General features: G+C 44.3%; 1 protein-coding gene and 1 long non-coding RNA gene across 2 annotated transcripts in view; one reads left to right on the top strand and one right to left on the bottom strand.

Moving 5' to 3' along the window:
- Positions 1–15,775, top strand: part of LOC135899475 (POC1 centriolar protein homolog A-like) — a 105,358-nt gene that overhangs the window by 70,370 nt on the left and 19,213 nt on the right. Inside the window, exons 8-9 of the mRNA XM_065428749.2 lie at positions 5,944–6,059; positions 13,088–13,221. Of these exons, the coding sequence (XP_065284821.1) occupies positions 5,944–6,059; positions 13,088–13,221 (250 nt within the window). The remainder of the gene's footprint in view (positions 1–5,943; positions 6,060–13,087; positions 13,222–15,775) is intronic.
- LOC135899477 (uncharacterized) overlaps positions 6,638–15,775 on the bottom strand; it is a 63,994-nt gene continuing 54,856 nt past the window's right edge. The window contains exon 4 of the long non-coding RNA XR_010563623.1: positions 6,638–6,754. This is a non-coding gene — a long non-coding RNA (uncharacterized lncRNA). The remainder of the gene's footprint in view (positions 6,755–15,775) is intronic.

Raw genomic sequence — 15,775 nt, 5'->3', positions numbered from 1 at the left:
AGTTTGCAGGGACAACATGGCCACAATTAGCACATGACCGGGGTAGTTGGAGAAGTATGGGAGAGGCCATTGCCCTGCAGTGGACGTAGCCAGGATGATGATGATGATGACTGGGGGAAAAGGATACAGGGATGAAAAGAGAAAGAGGGAACAGCGAGAGCAGCGGTTGCGCCCACACTTGAAAGTGTGGACCGAGTTTATAAACGACCACGGAGTCTTGTTCACTTCAGGTAGTGTAGCAACACCCTCGTTGCTTTCTGAACCAGCGACGCGCGAAAATAGGTAGCATGGTAAACATTTTGTAGCTCGAATAGCCCGCTGGGTCAAACACACACTGTGGCTAAAACCCAGTGCCCAGGCAACAAGGGATGATAAAACCAATTAACTCTGTTCTTTGTCATATTTTTACTTTAGTCTTTGGGATCTGTCTTCCTTTTCTCCTTTCGTTGTTCCTTTTTGCTTTCCTTCTTTCTATCTTCCATTTCTCTGTTTGTACACCTTCTTCCTGAAGAGTTAAGCAGGTGTTGTGCACCTTCCGAGGTCATTTGCCAGCCTGCTCCGTATAGCTTATTTTTTATCCGTAAGTGTATAGCACACATGGCTGTTTAAGCTGATTCGTTATACAGCATACCCGTTTATTCGACTCCGGTTAATTCGATTTCACGGTTAATTTGATTCCGAGCAAAGGTCCCGATCGGCGCCCATACATTTCTATGGGTCCACGCTTTCGTTATTTCGATCCTAAAATTCGCCTTCGCCGGATAATTGTAACTTAAGCGCGCGCGCGCTTGACTCCTATGGAGACCACAACAACTAACCCTTTGGCGGCAGCGTCTGCCTAAGCGAAGCTTCGGGGACAGTGAATGCGTTGAACACACCTCTTATCTCTCGTCGAAAATACCTACTTTACCTATTTTCGGCCAGCCCTAGGACGATTTAAAGGGACACTAAAGTGAAACAATAAATCAGTTTAGACTAATGGGGCATTGTTTGAGAGCCCTGTAGGCAGTCATTTCAAAAAAATATTTTGATTATTAGATGAGAAAATGAAGGTCCAAGTATCGGTATTTGAATTTCGCGCCGAAACCCCAGCGCCGTGACGTCAGCGTGACGTCAGGGATTCCAAAGTATGTTTTCGCATTTGGGCCACGTTGGCTGAATAAGGGTTCCCGAAACTTGCCATGTTTAATATTTGCTTCCTTTAGAACACAATGTAGTCAATCTGTACCGCTATATATAATTAGTAGGCCCTAGAAGATGCCATCAAAATCCAAGACGTCATGGCCCCCAGTAGCGGGAACTCAAGTAGGCGTCGCCACCCGTATTTCGTTCTTGCGCTTTTTCAGGCTTACCAAACGTCTTATCGTTGTAAGAGTGGTGTTTTTGGTGTTGTAGAAAGGTAATTTACTGATGCAGAAGAAATCATTTTTCACTTTAGTGTCCCTTTAAGCAATAACCGTAGATCACAATGTCTTATTACGGTGTTTACGCAATTCTAACGCACTCTTTATGTCTTAGGATAATTGGGCCGAAAATAGCCTGCGCGGTGCAATCGAATACGAAACCAAACCGTCTTCACGGCGTTTCTATGTTTTACCGCTTAACGCAGATATATTGCGGCGAAGTGCGCCTTGAAACTGTGAGGCGAAGCTGACTTTAGGAAACCGGGCGCCATTGTGCAACACGTATGAGACTCATGCCCATTTTTCTTGCAAAAAAATCGGGTGTGCGTTAGGTTCCCGCTTTTTTAGTAGCTTTAATGTCATTTCTACGTTACTTTTTTTTCCTTTGGATACATTGACTCAGGGCGTTTTAGAACCGGACTGATACTGCAAAATGAATCACTTGTGTTTTTGCATATTATAATACATTTTGTTCAATTCCTCCAGCCGGATAATTGAATCAGTTGCGTAGGTCTCATCAGGATTGAATTAATGAAAGTTGAGTCTATATGTGTTTGTCCTGTTAAAGCTTAGCAAAGTGTGGGTGTAGGCCAGTTGGTGTATAATGATTTTGGGAAATTACCACAAGCGAAACACAAGACTTGAAGAAAGGGACAACACATAGCTGTTGTAAAAGTCTCTGTGTGTCTTTGGAGCCCATCCAGGGCTCCAAAGACAGCTCTGCTTTAAATGAAGGTATAGCAAACAAAGATAGGTGGACTGAATAAACTCATACAAAATCTGCAGTCAGGATTTGTGTCACGCAAAGACAGTTGCATAGGTTTAGTCTAAAGCAGAACCCATTTACACTATCTTTTGCAATTAAGTTCAACATTTCTCTCTGTTTTTTCATTGACTTTTGATCTATAGAATACTGTAAGTGCCATTTTGACAGCTTGGGCTCTCCTTTGTGTGCATTTTCTTTTTGGTTGCAATGCATTGACTCTCTGTACCCACAGGAGCATTTGCCCAGCTATTTGTAATTTCTTGTGCAACAGGAAATATTATTTCACTTTGAAGTTCCAATTCCTGTTAAACTTCTTTAGCTCAGGTACATGAGCCTGTTATTCCTTTTTTATTTCAGTTTTTGTGGAAGCTTGTAGTTTTTAAAGTGGACTTTTATTTGCCTGCCTCATTGCAACTTTGTGTATGATTGTCGGTTGTCAAGCCAAGTAGAAGTTGTTGCACTCTAGCCACCATACTGTTGCTGTTGAGGACACAATCACTTTCACAAGGTTTCGTGTGACTCAACACTTGACGCATAGTGTTTCTGACACTGTGCTAAGCTTCTATCTTCTCACAGTGTCAGGAACGTTTTCAGCCGTCTACTTCGACGTGTCCAGTGTGTAGTCACGCGAAACATTGCAAGGGTGAAATGTAGTTTAGTGTCACCGACAGTGATCGCCCTTTAGAACACCGCCCCTGAGTAAAACTTGCTTTTGAGGTGCAAGGTACGCCACAGTAACTGATAGCATGCTCAGCATGCGTTCGTTGCCAAAATCTGCTGTGCATTTCTTAAAGTGGTGCATCGTTTTCTCTTGTAAGCTCAAAAAGCTTTGCTGGCACCGAATACCACAAGTGTGTGATCTGTGCTATGTTCTTAAAAATTATTTTTTTTTCCTACTGCTCACTTCTTAGCCTATCTCTCTGGTCAATTTCCTGGTACTCATGCTGTGCTGTGAATCGACTTTTCCTTTTCTTTTTTGTCTGGAAACATCTTTAAAATTGGTCAGAGGGGATCGCTTGCTTAAACTGCATGTAATGAAAACATGTTATAGCATTATTGCTTATATCTTTCCAACCGTTCTGCCCACTAGCCTTACCTTGGTATTGTTGTGTAGAGGAAGGAAGCCATAACTCGATAATGCAAGCATCACGTGCACAGATGGCACGATTGTGGTGCCACACATGATGCAGTCGCAGTTAAATTTAGGCTCGCCTGCAGCGTTTTGTGAGGCGCAGCTCATCAGTACATTTGTCCATCTGAGCAGGAACAGTCGCATCTGAGAGAGCTCATTATGTCATAGCAGGTACAATTTATCAAACTGAAGCTGGTGCTTATTGGGAATTATAAGGCCTATAAGTCTCCAATTAGTTGCAGGAATTTCACGCTTTCTTGGCTATGGCCCCCTCGTGTTCGACACGTACAGACAGAGAAATGTCTAGCCTCTTAGGCTACAGCGGAACATGTCTGTCTTCATAGGGAGCGCAAGCACAAGACCCCCAACCACGTACAAGTGTGGCAAGATCTATCGGTGCAGGCAGTCTTGGGAACCACCAGTAGAGGAGCCATGTAAAACATACAGGCCAACTACGAATAGGAACACAGCAGAATTGTAAAATTAGACTGGAAAAGCCCCAATAGCTGTAATATAAGCATGTAACCTTTCCTATCCTTGAATGAATGTAACTTTTGCATTTGGTTATATCATTTCTGTACCCTAGTGCCCATACACCATCTGTTGCACTGACACGATGTGACAAGAATTTAGGTACCTAAAAACCTTAGCCCTTTATTTGTTTTTCGAAGCGGATCTTGCTCTGGGCCTCCCGTATTTCGAAAACTGCCCAGCCAAGGTCTCTGTACTGCCTCAATTGTACATACCTGGCAAATCTCCCAAATGTGTTGTAAAATTCATGAATTTGGACTTGTTCTACAATTTTACAAACCTTGCGTCAGGTTTTACAAAGAATTGCTTGTGTTCATGAAAATCTTTTCTAAATGCTGATGGAAGGGGCAAACAAAACTGAAGAAAAAAATTACAAGGAAGAAATTGAGATGGTACTTGCACCGTGCCTTACTGGCAATACTAGGTTCTAAACAGAGGGCTAATAATTTGAGAAACATTATTCAGACAACTTTCTGAAGCAGGTTAAATCGGAAAAAGCAAGGTCACCAAAGAAGTCACTGTGATGTAAAAAAGTCAACTTCTCCCGAAATGCAAAGCATTTATTGCAATACCAAATTATTGGACAGCTGCACGAAGTAAGGTTAGTCATTTTATGAGCAGCAGAAACTGCTGTAAACATTCGCTTACTAAGTAAATTAACAAGCACGTTGTCATGTTCACACAGACAAACACGAGCACATCTCACTCAATGACCGTGGAAACCCACTGTCAGCACACTGGCATGATGAAGAGCAGCAGCAGTGGCGAGCGAATTCCCCTTGGTGCTGCCTCTCGCTTCAGAGTGGACTAGGCATGCGAGAACACAGTGCACACGAAGCCACCAGCTATTTCAGGCTGGCTAGCCTTCCAGCCCACCGCAGATTGCCCCCAAGATACGACGTGTGTGGTCGCCGCAGCTGGAGTAGAAGAGATGTGCACTAACCTGCTCCTTTCCCCCCCCCCCCTTTCTAGTGAGCACCTACCTCCATGCTCCCCTCCCCTTCCCTTACATGTGTGATGGGACATCTTTCTCCATTGTGAACGCACAAAGACACCAAACCACCATCCTTCTCAGCTTACCCACGCAGGCTTTTCCTCACACTTACAGCATACGGTGTGCGGGCTCGGTGTTGTCGGACTTGGAATTTATATAGAACATCACTGCAATGGCAGCAGTTCGACTGGAGTGTCCATATAATTACTATTGCCGTAAAATGCTGTGTTGCTTCGAATTCCCTTCTGTGCCTCGTTTGCTGCTCCTTATGTGCTGCGTGTAAATGTAAATAATTGCAAAAATTGTGCAGATGACCCGCACTGTGAGAATCAACGCTGTGCAAAGCCTTTTGTGGGTACCTGGCTACCCACAAAGTTAAACAAGGTGGGCCAATGAGTTCGTGTAAATTGGATAGTTTTGCGTGGGTATATCATGAGTGTATGTCTGTAAGAACAGCATGACGACAACCATGTTGTAGAGGATCGTCTGGTGGCGGCGGCATGGTGTCTACGCTGACCATTTGACGCGAGCTCATGACTGGCCAGCCAGCTCCAAAGACAATTTCTGTTAAGATATTCTCATTTTTACCCTGCTATAATGCCAAACAGGGATTGTAGTATTCATAAATAACTACAGTCTAGTGTGCACAGAAAATTCTGTTTGCACAGTGCAGTGAAACAGAGGAGTGGTGCACGGCGCACAGTCGGCCATTTTAATATTCCTTCTGTCCGTGGCACCTGCAACTAGAGCCACATTAGATCCATAATGCTGCATACGGTTGCTGTATATGCTCCGGAGCAATGTATAGTAACTCGTAACTCTAGCACCACATAAAGCCCCTTAGCATCCCTCACCATGCTGTGGTTGTTGATGTTGTCATCCTCTGATTGTTCATGTTCTTCGCTGATTTCACCACCACCTTGCTGCCTGTAGTGGTTCAACTCTGGTATTGCCATAACCTCCAAGATCGTTTGCCAAGCGCCGCCATATCTTGGGTGCCATAGTTTTGCATGGCACTGTCTTGTGCGATTTCGTGCCCAAGACATGCCGAAGCATTGCTTGAAAGAGTAAATTACTCTCCCTGCATGAGTGCATCTTGTTGCTCTGGTGCTCGCAGGCAGCTGCGTTGTGCCGAGTTCCACCCGGATGGCATGACAGTGGCCGTGGCCGGCAAGGACACTGCTGTTCGTGTCTATGATGTGCGTAACAAGCGCCTCCTGCAGGAGTACAACGGTGAGTCGGTCACACACTATGGATCGTGTGTGACCCCATTTGGTTAGAAACCAACGTTATATGGGGCCCCTCTGCGTGACTGCAAACTTATTTTTCATGCTGGCATCTTAAAAAAAGTACCTGCCTGGACACCAAGCTATGAATAGAGCTGTGCGTTATGTCTTTTATTTCTGTCGTCATCGCAACTGGTCTTGTTACACTTCCCTCCTCCTCCCTGCTATAAGTTATTGCCACCACTCACTTTTTTCGCTAGCGCTAGCTGACTAAGGAACGTGCCTCAGGTCATGTGTGTCTTTATCATTAAACTTTTCTCTCTCTATAAATGAAAGTCCTGCATTGCACATTTCTAGGCACATGGTACACTAATCGTGTTGATTTCATAGATTATTCTGATATAAACAACTATTAGTAAGAGCAACTAGGCATTACACAATGTAACACAGAGACATCCAAGCAAAAATGCATGGGTTCAAACCAGTAATCATTGCTTTCAAGGTTTCAAGCTGAGAGTTCTATAATGATAATGGTGATGATGCACCGTTAAAACATGATACATATACCCACATTGGGGAATGGGCTGACAATCAGGTGCTTGTGCGTATAGTTAATAACGAAAATGAGCTTGAAAAGCTATAACTGTGAATAGTAGAGCTTTCCGTAAATGAAAAGTAGGACCAGATGAATGGATGGTCAACCTGAAAGGAAAGAGAAAGAAGATGTATTGCACAATTCAGAATAGAAGCAATTTAGAAAAATTATAACAGGAATATGGTAAGGAAAGTAGGAATTAGCATGGTATCTGTTTTATTACTAAATGAAATCACTCACTGCCTTAAACATGTCCCTTTGATTAAAACTCAATACTGAGGGCCTAAAAGAGGGTAATATTCTTTCACTTGAATTCAACCATTGATTGAGCGAAATGACAACTTCTCCTACTTAGGTTTTACTTCATGGAAAAGGACATTAGCAAAATGGTAGTGCACAACAAATGCTAAGGTTTTTATCTACAACTGGTCAGATATTTAGCTAGGTCATGTGATCGCTGACTTTTCAGTGTGCCAGTGCCTCACAACAAAGGAAACTTTCCAGACGGTCAAGTTCTGTCTGCGCTTGACCGCCTCGCATGTTCGCTCCTTTGTGAGTCACTGTCGTGCAGAAAAGCTGGTACTACTGTTATGTAAAAATTTTTGGAGGGACACTTAATAGAAACACTAAATCGTTTAAGAATGTTAAAGTATTCTTTTTAAACCATGTTTTGGTTAATTCTGTGGTAATAGGTTCAGTATTAAGGAGAAAACAAGGGTCATTGCAAAGTTTCATTTTTTTTATCCTCATGCCGAAAGCTCATTGCCAATATGTCACTGTGACATGACAGGTCTTGGAGGAATTTTTCCTATTTCAGCGATTGTGATTAAAACCGGCTAAGTTCAGCCTTTGGCTCTTTCAGGATACAATGTAACCCAGTTTTACCAGTAAACAGTTACCTAGGCCTAAGCAGACGCTGTCAAAATTGATGATATTGCGGTGAGCTGGTGCATGGACACCACCACCCGTCCTGAGCTGGGCAGCATCACCACCCGTCCTTCATTTTTTTTTTTGGCTTTTGTTTCTTCTTGCAGCAAGAGTGGTTTTATTGTGTAAGGCTTGTTAGTTACTAATATAGCTCAAAATCTTTTCCTTCTCTTAAATGTTTCGTAAATATAGCCATGCTCTAAAAATTCATAAAGCGCCGATGCTCCTAGTGCTATTGCAATTATATGGATACTCGAGGTGTGTTTTTGCTATTGCCACTGCTGTGCTGTTCTGAGTGCAAGGCGCATGTGCCACAAGCACGGCCTAGCCCACTCGACCTGTGCCCATATTGAAAGTCAATGGGCGAGCCAAGAAGGTTGGTGCTTAGTCTTGAGGCTTGATGCCTGCTGTCTTCCCACACGCTGAAGTTCGAAGTCACAGGATCGAGCCTGCGCTCATCGCGCGGCGCATCACCACATACGCAACTCGCACGCCATGTTTTGGAGGTCATGTAATCTGCCACAAGTGCCAGGGCAAAGGGCACGCCAAGATGGCTAGTGTAAAGCCCATCAATTAACTAAAGTAGCACCATCTCTTGAGGTTTGATCCCTTTTGCCAGCTCTCCATTGTCCGCTGTTTCCCGTGCCTCAAGCTGCACGCCGTCTCCCTCCTCTTAAACTGCTGCCATGACGTGACACGGTGCACTTTTCATACCTTTGTTTTCGCTTCAAAGAAAAGTGCTTGCATGCTTTTAAGAGCCAGTGTGACATATGATGCAGACGCATTGGCATACACCGTGTGCGGTGCCTCCATCATAAACGCACCACCCTAATCAGTGCACTTCCACGTCTTCTGTCTATAATGAGCTGCCATTCGTACCATTGTAACAGACGTTTCAGTAAAATAAGCCACTCCTGGTATCATGCATACCAGGAAAGGAGGCGTGCAGCAAAAAATAATTTGGGTCTGTCTTAATGGCCGCAGAAACTTCAACGGACTACCACACTTGTGTGCTTGTTAGGTGAATAGGAAGCTTCTAAATTGGCAGTGGATACTACAAGCTTTTATACCGGAGGCTCTTGCCGTCAATCCCAAGTTGGCTGTGCATTTAGCTGTAAGTTGCGTCTGCGTATTTAATGTCTTTCAGCAAAATTATAACCTTGCTTTATAAAGGTTGTGGTGAAGCCCTAAATAGCAAAGAAGCATTTTATTTTAGATATTTCACTACATGCACTTCATCAAGAAAAAAAGCGCCAGCTGTCCTGTATACTTTTGTATACAGGCAGTTTGAGAAGGGAATTAGACTTTCATTAAACAGTAACAGCATACAAAGAAATACTTTCATCCCCTTTGGCAAGCAGATACCACAACGTAGCATTGTCACTGAAAAAGCTCTCCAGTATATTCATACCAAAAGCAATGATACAGCGAAACCGCTTAATGACTGTTAGAAGAAATGACACTTAAGTGAACCCACTGCCATCACTTCATCATTAATGACCACGTCACACACACATCAAATTTGGTGACTGCTATCGAAAACAGATAACTAACTGAAATACAGTAGAATTTCATTAATTCAAACCAGCCTAATTAAAAAAAAAATTGCGACCCGTCGAGTTTAAATTATCGAGATTTCTGTAGTGCGTTTAGGTTCTTTTGTAACAGCCATGTATCTGCGATCCTGTTAAGTAAAGTAGTGTAACTCTGTGGCACCATGCACGAATGTTTTTGACATTGTCAGCTAAGCTTTTGAGCACCACCTTCTTTCCGTTGTTGCTTGTTAAAAGTTTGCATCAAAGCAGCCACACATTATATGTGTTCTGTCACTGACACCGAGTCTGCTGAGATGTTGAAAAGTGAACTAACCTGTATCGTTGCATCCCAAAAAAAGCACAACGTGTGCTTACCACAGGAGAGGATGGCTGGAAGCATGGCTGTGCCACGACATCCTTGCCTCTGGAGAGCTTTTCTGCTCGTACCATGCATTTAAAACTATGCGCAACTGCAACTTAACTTGAGAACATGAGTGGGTGCAATGAATTCTAGCCTGGTGGGGCTCCGTTAACATACATTATGTGCAATGATGCATCTCATAAGCCTGGCAATAAATACTTTGCGGTTGCTTAATGTTGAAGTAAAACATGAAGACATTATTTCAGAAAGAAAAAAGAAGAAAAAAGAAATCACGGTGAAATTATCAGCCCCGAAATCCTCTTGCTATGAGGGTGGCGATGCCGCCTTGCTCATTGATCATCGTGGAATGGCATGAAGTATAGCGCAGCAAGAACAAGGACGTCTTTTTGTGTCCTTGTTTTTGCTGCGCTACAGTTTGTCATTCTGGTTACCACCCCGCTCACATAAAAATACCTGGGGTTGTCTGCTACATTTCAACAGTGTTGGCAGTGCCACCATCTAGGCGGAGACGCGCCAGAGTGAAAAAGGGAGAGCAATGAATGCAATAGCAGAATGTTAGAATATCACACAAATTTTATCAGTCTCATAGCTGGTAGTGGCAGTATGAATTAATGTAAACGTAGCTGTCTGGGTAAAAACAAGCTGTTGCGCTAGGACTCTTCTGTTTGAATCCTGCCATCAGACAATTTCATTTACGTCGATTAATTATAGCCAAGATCTTTATTAGCTACTTTACCACCACTTTACTGTATCGGGTATGTTTCAAACCTCCTTCCTAGGCCAATCCCGGAGGTAGTGCACAACTGCACCTATAGAATTGCATCATTTTCAGGTTTGAGCTCTGTTAATGTTTTGCACTTTTAATATTTAAGTCCTAGGAGATTTAAGATAAAAGGCATGCACTGTTGGTGTTTTTCTTCAGGGCATTTGTTTGTGGGCTGCCATTCTCAAAATTCTGAGGAATAATTTTGTCAAGAATGTAAGACCTGGTACAAGAAACATTAGGGATAGAATGGTGTGGCAATATACCCTGCATATACCGCATGTCATATAGCATGGCATACCATACAACCTACATATACCTAAATACAACTATATACAAGACCTCACGGGGACCGCGATGGCGACAGCAAACATTCGCTTGGACGGTCCATATAATTTCTATCGCAATAAAATGAATGCAGAGGTAGGGAGGGTGGTGAAAATGGTGCTACCTTTGTCAGGGTGTCTACCAACCGGGAAAACCGGGAAAACCGGGAATTCTCAGGGAATTTGAACAGTCTGGAAAAACTCAGGGAAAACTCAGGGAATTTGTGCTTCCATCAGGGAAAATTAGCTGTAACTTTATTGAAAGGGAACGAAAGTCGTGTTAATGCTGGCTCCAGTAACAGAGGAATCGCAACGAATCGTCATTGACGCCGTGTCATCGGCACGATGTATTGCCAGAGTAGTTAACGACCGATTTTCTAGACGCCCGATTTTTCGGACATGCCCGATAATTTGCACGGTTTTGCGGCACCACCACGTACTCCATATAGTCAATGTATACTGCCCTGACTGCAGGTCTGAAATGGCATTAATCAAAGCCGCCACCGCCGCTATTTTGATTATCTCGCCGCCTCGAACCGGCACTCTCGCAGGCAGATCCGCTGGCAGCCGTAACCACCACCGCGGCAACGTTAGGCCTAGCTGCTTCTATGTTCGCTATTAAGCTTCTTGCCGTGCGGTGCCGTGTTTTTCATTGAAAGAATTCGCCGCTATCACCAATGGCACCGACTCCGCCTTTGTAATCCTCGCGATTGGCTTTGAAACTCGCAGAGCACAGCGCGTTGCGTAATGCCAGTCTCCGAAAGTTAGCTTCGCCTCAGTACACTAGTGTTAGGCGGTGAAGCATAACAAGCGTGGGAAGGGGGCAATTGCCACGGGACATAGTATGTATTCCTTAATTACACATGCGTGCACCCCGTCTCCTGTCACAGTACAAGCCCTGATATGCCTAATAAGCGTACTGGCAGGCCTTCAGAGCTTTTTTAGACTTGCCTGTGGTAATTTTAGCCCTTAAAGGCAGTTAAAGACATGCATTAATTTTTTTCAGACTGCCCGTTTTTTTTTCAATTTTTTTTTGCGGCCCCTCGGAAGTCCAAGAAATCAAATGTTGACTGTACAACTGACCGAGAGGATGCTTCAGATGATCCGTGTGGTGAAAGCGTGGTAGAAGGAGGATGAGAACAGAAAGGACCGACGCACTGAGGAATTAACGGGAAAGGAAGGGTGCCGCCACCTTTTTGAAGGAGCTTGAGCTAAAAAAACTAAGTGATGGCTGATGCTGAGACACAGGTGTCCCTCATCCAAACCAAAATAAATTGTTTACGCAGTGAAACCCAACACTGAGATGTTGTGTACGGGCTGAGAGTATGTCAGGACAGTTGAGGTTGACTTCCCAGCTGCTGAGAGAGAACCTTAGTTGTGACAAAGTTCAGGACCTCATATAGATGAGCTTGCTATCAGTTGATAGAAATAGCTGATAATAAAAAAATATTTACTTATGTATGCATCTCCTTTTCATTCGTATTTGAAAATGTTTGACTCAATTTGGAATGGGCTTTACCATTTCTTTCTCTGTGCATTTTACACCTTCCTTCTGCTTTCATTTTAAATAAAATAGATATTACTCCTTACTATTCAAACTGGATTGAGTCTTTTTTTTTGTTTCAGTATGCTTACTAGAGAGTGACAGCATCGGGCAACGTGGTGTCGGCCTGTCTTGGCATAAAACAAAGTTCTGGCTCATTCAGGGAATTTCGCAAAGGTGCTCAGGGAAAACCTGGAAAACTCAGGGAATTTGGAAATGTCAACTTGGTAGACACCCTGCTTTGTTCATTGAAGGGCTAGTAGCTTCATTTGTGCTGGCTTTCTGCGTACTTGTTGTTACAGATCATGTGACCTGCTGACTGTTGAAAATGTGCACAGTTCAGATTCTGAAGGAAGTGGTAGTATGTACGAGATGTTTGCTTTGGGAAAACCATGCACGCTCCCTGCTGCTGGTGCTTCTCATCTTGCCAGCGTTGTGACACCAGTGTATGCGGTCATCGGCTAAACACTGTTCATGAATGCCTTTGGGCACATGAAACCATGCTTGTTTAGTTATCTAATGTTTAGTACAACTTATACTGCCCATAAGACCAGGAGCCTTACTTTGTGGAATATTCTCACACCTCGCTATCACATTCAATGCTTCACCCTTCAAGTAAAACTGTGACTTCGTTAAATATTTGCTTTAATGTGAACTTTGCAATAATTTCAACTGATTTCATATTCCAACTAAGATCAAAATGATGGACTCTGTTAAATGTCTTTATTTCAAAAGCCTTCTTAAGTTTGCCATTATATATTTGAACTTCTTGTCACGACAATGAGAAGTGCTGAATGAGAATTGCTGCTGATTCATTGAAATGTTCAGTATTTTGTTCAAATTAAGTAAAGCCAGTAGTGGCTTCATTTGCAAGCCAGTGTGGTAGCTGCCTCCCCCACTGCTGTTTTGATGTCACTCTCATTCGTTTTGTCTTTTGCATTACTGTGCCTGCTTGGCTTTGCAGCTCACGAGGGTATCGTAAACTCCCTGCACTTCCATCCGTCGGGTGACTACCTAGTGACCGGTGCAAGTGACTCACTCACAAGGGTCTTCGACGTGCTCAAGGGCCGGCTGCTGTACACACTAGTCACACACATGGTGAGTAGCAAGCCACAAATGCCAGCTGGCATGTATGTATGTATGTATGTATGTATGTATGTATGTATGTATGTATGTATGTATGTATGTATGTATGTATGTATGTATGTATGTATGTAAGGGTGCGTGCACATATAATATTGCAGCCCAAAGGTGGAGGTGGGTGGCACAAAAGTTAGTGTGGTGAAGAACTACCATCCTCCCTGGGAAATGCTCACTCGAGGACCACCACATATGCAGCCTGCGACACCCTGACACCCTAGATGTTGCTCCAATTTCGCCTTCGACAAAGTGCTTTTGAAAGCGTGCATCTGTGTCCCGCAAGCGGCATCCTCCACTCTGCGCGCTTGGTCTCGGTGGCCTCCTCGGCAGCCGTTTGCTTGGTGTGCCGCAGTTCTTCAGCTGTGCGTCGCTTCTCTTGTTGCTATCACTCCACGGTTGCATGTGTCTCGGCGGTCCATCGCTGTGCCTCCTGCCTTGCCACTTCTGTATGCACTGTATACTGCTGCATTCTTTGTAGAGCCTTTGCATTCTTATGCTCCTCTTCCACTTGACACTTTCGAGGGCTCATTGCTGGCACAGCTAGCATGGCACAGCCGGGGCAACCGAGCCACATCTATTTGTGGCGTTCACACCTGTACCAGTGAGAGGAGCAAGGAGAGGAGGCATCGCCAAGTCAGTAGCCATACAGTGGCCAGTAGCAGTATGTGAGCAGGCATGCGGGAAAGCATGCGCATGCATTTGAGGCAAGGAGGGGACGAGCCTATTGGGGGTGAGCTCCACCACTGGAAAAGCTAGCACCACCGTCGACGTGACCTGGCATGAGGGATCACATGGACACAGCAGCCGCGTCGACTGCTTCGGAACAGCCGAGGCGAGCTGAAAACAAAAGTTTGAAGTCCCACCTGCACCGCGGTTATGATTAAGTGGTGAGGCTTTACCACCTTGTGTGTCTGCTTGACAACATTTGAAAGTACTATAATAGGTAGTGGCTGGCTTTGGAGGCGTGCAGCATGGTAGGCTACTGCTCGGTGCCGCAGTGCCCGACGCACGCAACAGAGCCCAGTGTCCGCCTTATTCACACGTAGCCACAGGGCAAGAACCTGCATGAAGCTTGGCTGGCGAAACTTAGAACCAGCAGACAGCCATCGGCTACAACTTGGGTATGCAGGAAGCACAGACGCGAGGAACATTTCTGCTACGCTGGGGCTGCGCGATGTTCGATGAGTAGCAGAAGATGCGCACTGAAACGTTCGCCCGCACCCGCTGCCGGGCTAATGTCATGACGGTCTAGTCTATGAACTTGTTGATGCTAGATACTGGCAAGTTCACTGGAATGGAAAGGAAGCGGTAAGACTCACATAAAAAAAAGGTACGGCATATGGTAATGTTTGTGTTATGAATTAATGCACTGGATTACGAAACAGAAACAGGGAAATCGCACGCTGAAAAGACCGATAAACATACAGTGCGACGCAACTTGAGAAATAATATTGAAATGTCCAAGAATTTAGCAGACAAAAAAGATTGAATCGTCGTGACGGCACATCACAGTCACCGTAGCTAGGCGTCGAAGTCTCTATAACGGAATTATTTTTGAACAGTTCTGATAGCATCCATGCAAAAATGGTTGCTTGTGTACTGTCAAATGATCATATGCCGCAGCCTAAAGCTCACGGCATGGTGCGAAAACGCGTTCACAGCGAAAGCAAAACATTGTGCGCGGACATGCATGCAGACGCGCAGTCAGTCGCTGCGAACCTGTGCGATCGCTGGATTGAGGCTTCATTCTGTTATGCCCCATTTGGTTATACAGGCAGCCCACTATAAGAACATATTTCACATAGTTTACTCTCAGCGTTTGGCTACCTTTCACGCAAGAAGCCGGTCTGGGAGACTCCATCACGGCGACCGCATGCAGTGGCGTTCACTGTACGTATGTGGTAAAGAGATAGCATCTGTAAAGAATTCTGTGCTTTCAGTTTGCCCAAGATTATTATATTGACAGTCAAAGACTTCCCTCGTTTTGAGAGTACCTACATAAATGTCCAGGAGCGCTGCCGCATGGTGTATTATTGAAAGCCGTAAGCGAAACCTATGAGAAGCGCACCGTGTAATCCCTCATACTACGCAAATAAGGCGCTTCCGACAGATGGCGACTCCGTAACTCCTTGCTGCCAATAGCGGCCAGCGTGCACATAGGCGACGAACTCTGTGACCTTGGGTAGTCTCACATTTGACCTTGCCTCTGACTGGGCAAAGAAATGCTTCACATTTTAAAATTGCAGAGGGCCACTAAAACGAAGCATTGGTGCAATTTTTCAATAGCGGAAGCTGTTTCCCCTGCATTGTTTCCAGCTACGCATAAAGTTACCGTAACAACAAGGCAATCACTGGGATAATTCATGTCAATGAGCCATAAAAAGATGTCCTTACAAACAGCTGATGCTGTTAACGCTGACTAACAGTCTACTTTGGTATCCTCTAATAATTTTTATTTAATATTTCTCATTGTATATATTTCTCCTTCATTTTACAGGGTGTTGTTCAAGTA

This window comes from Dermacentor albipictus, chromosome 6 (genome assembly GCF_038994185.2).
Source record: "Dermacentor albipictus isolate Rhodes 1998 colony chromosome 6, USDA_Dalb.pri_finalv2, whole genome shotgun sequence".
Taxonomy (NCBI): Eukaryota; Metazoa; Arthropoda; class Arachnida; order Ixodida; family Ixodidae; genus Dermacentor; species Dermacentor albipictus.
The sequence above is the reverse complement of the archived record's forward strand: the minus strand, read 5'-3'. Positions and strand labels throughout refer to the sequence as shown.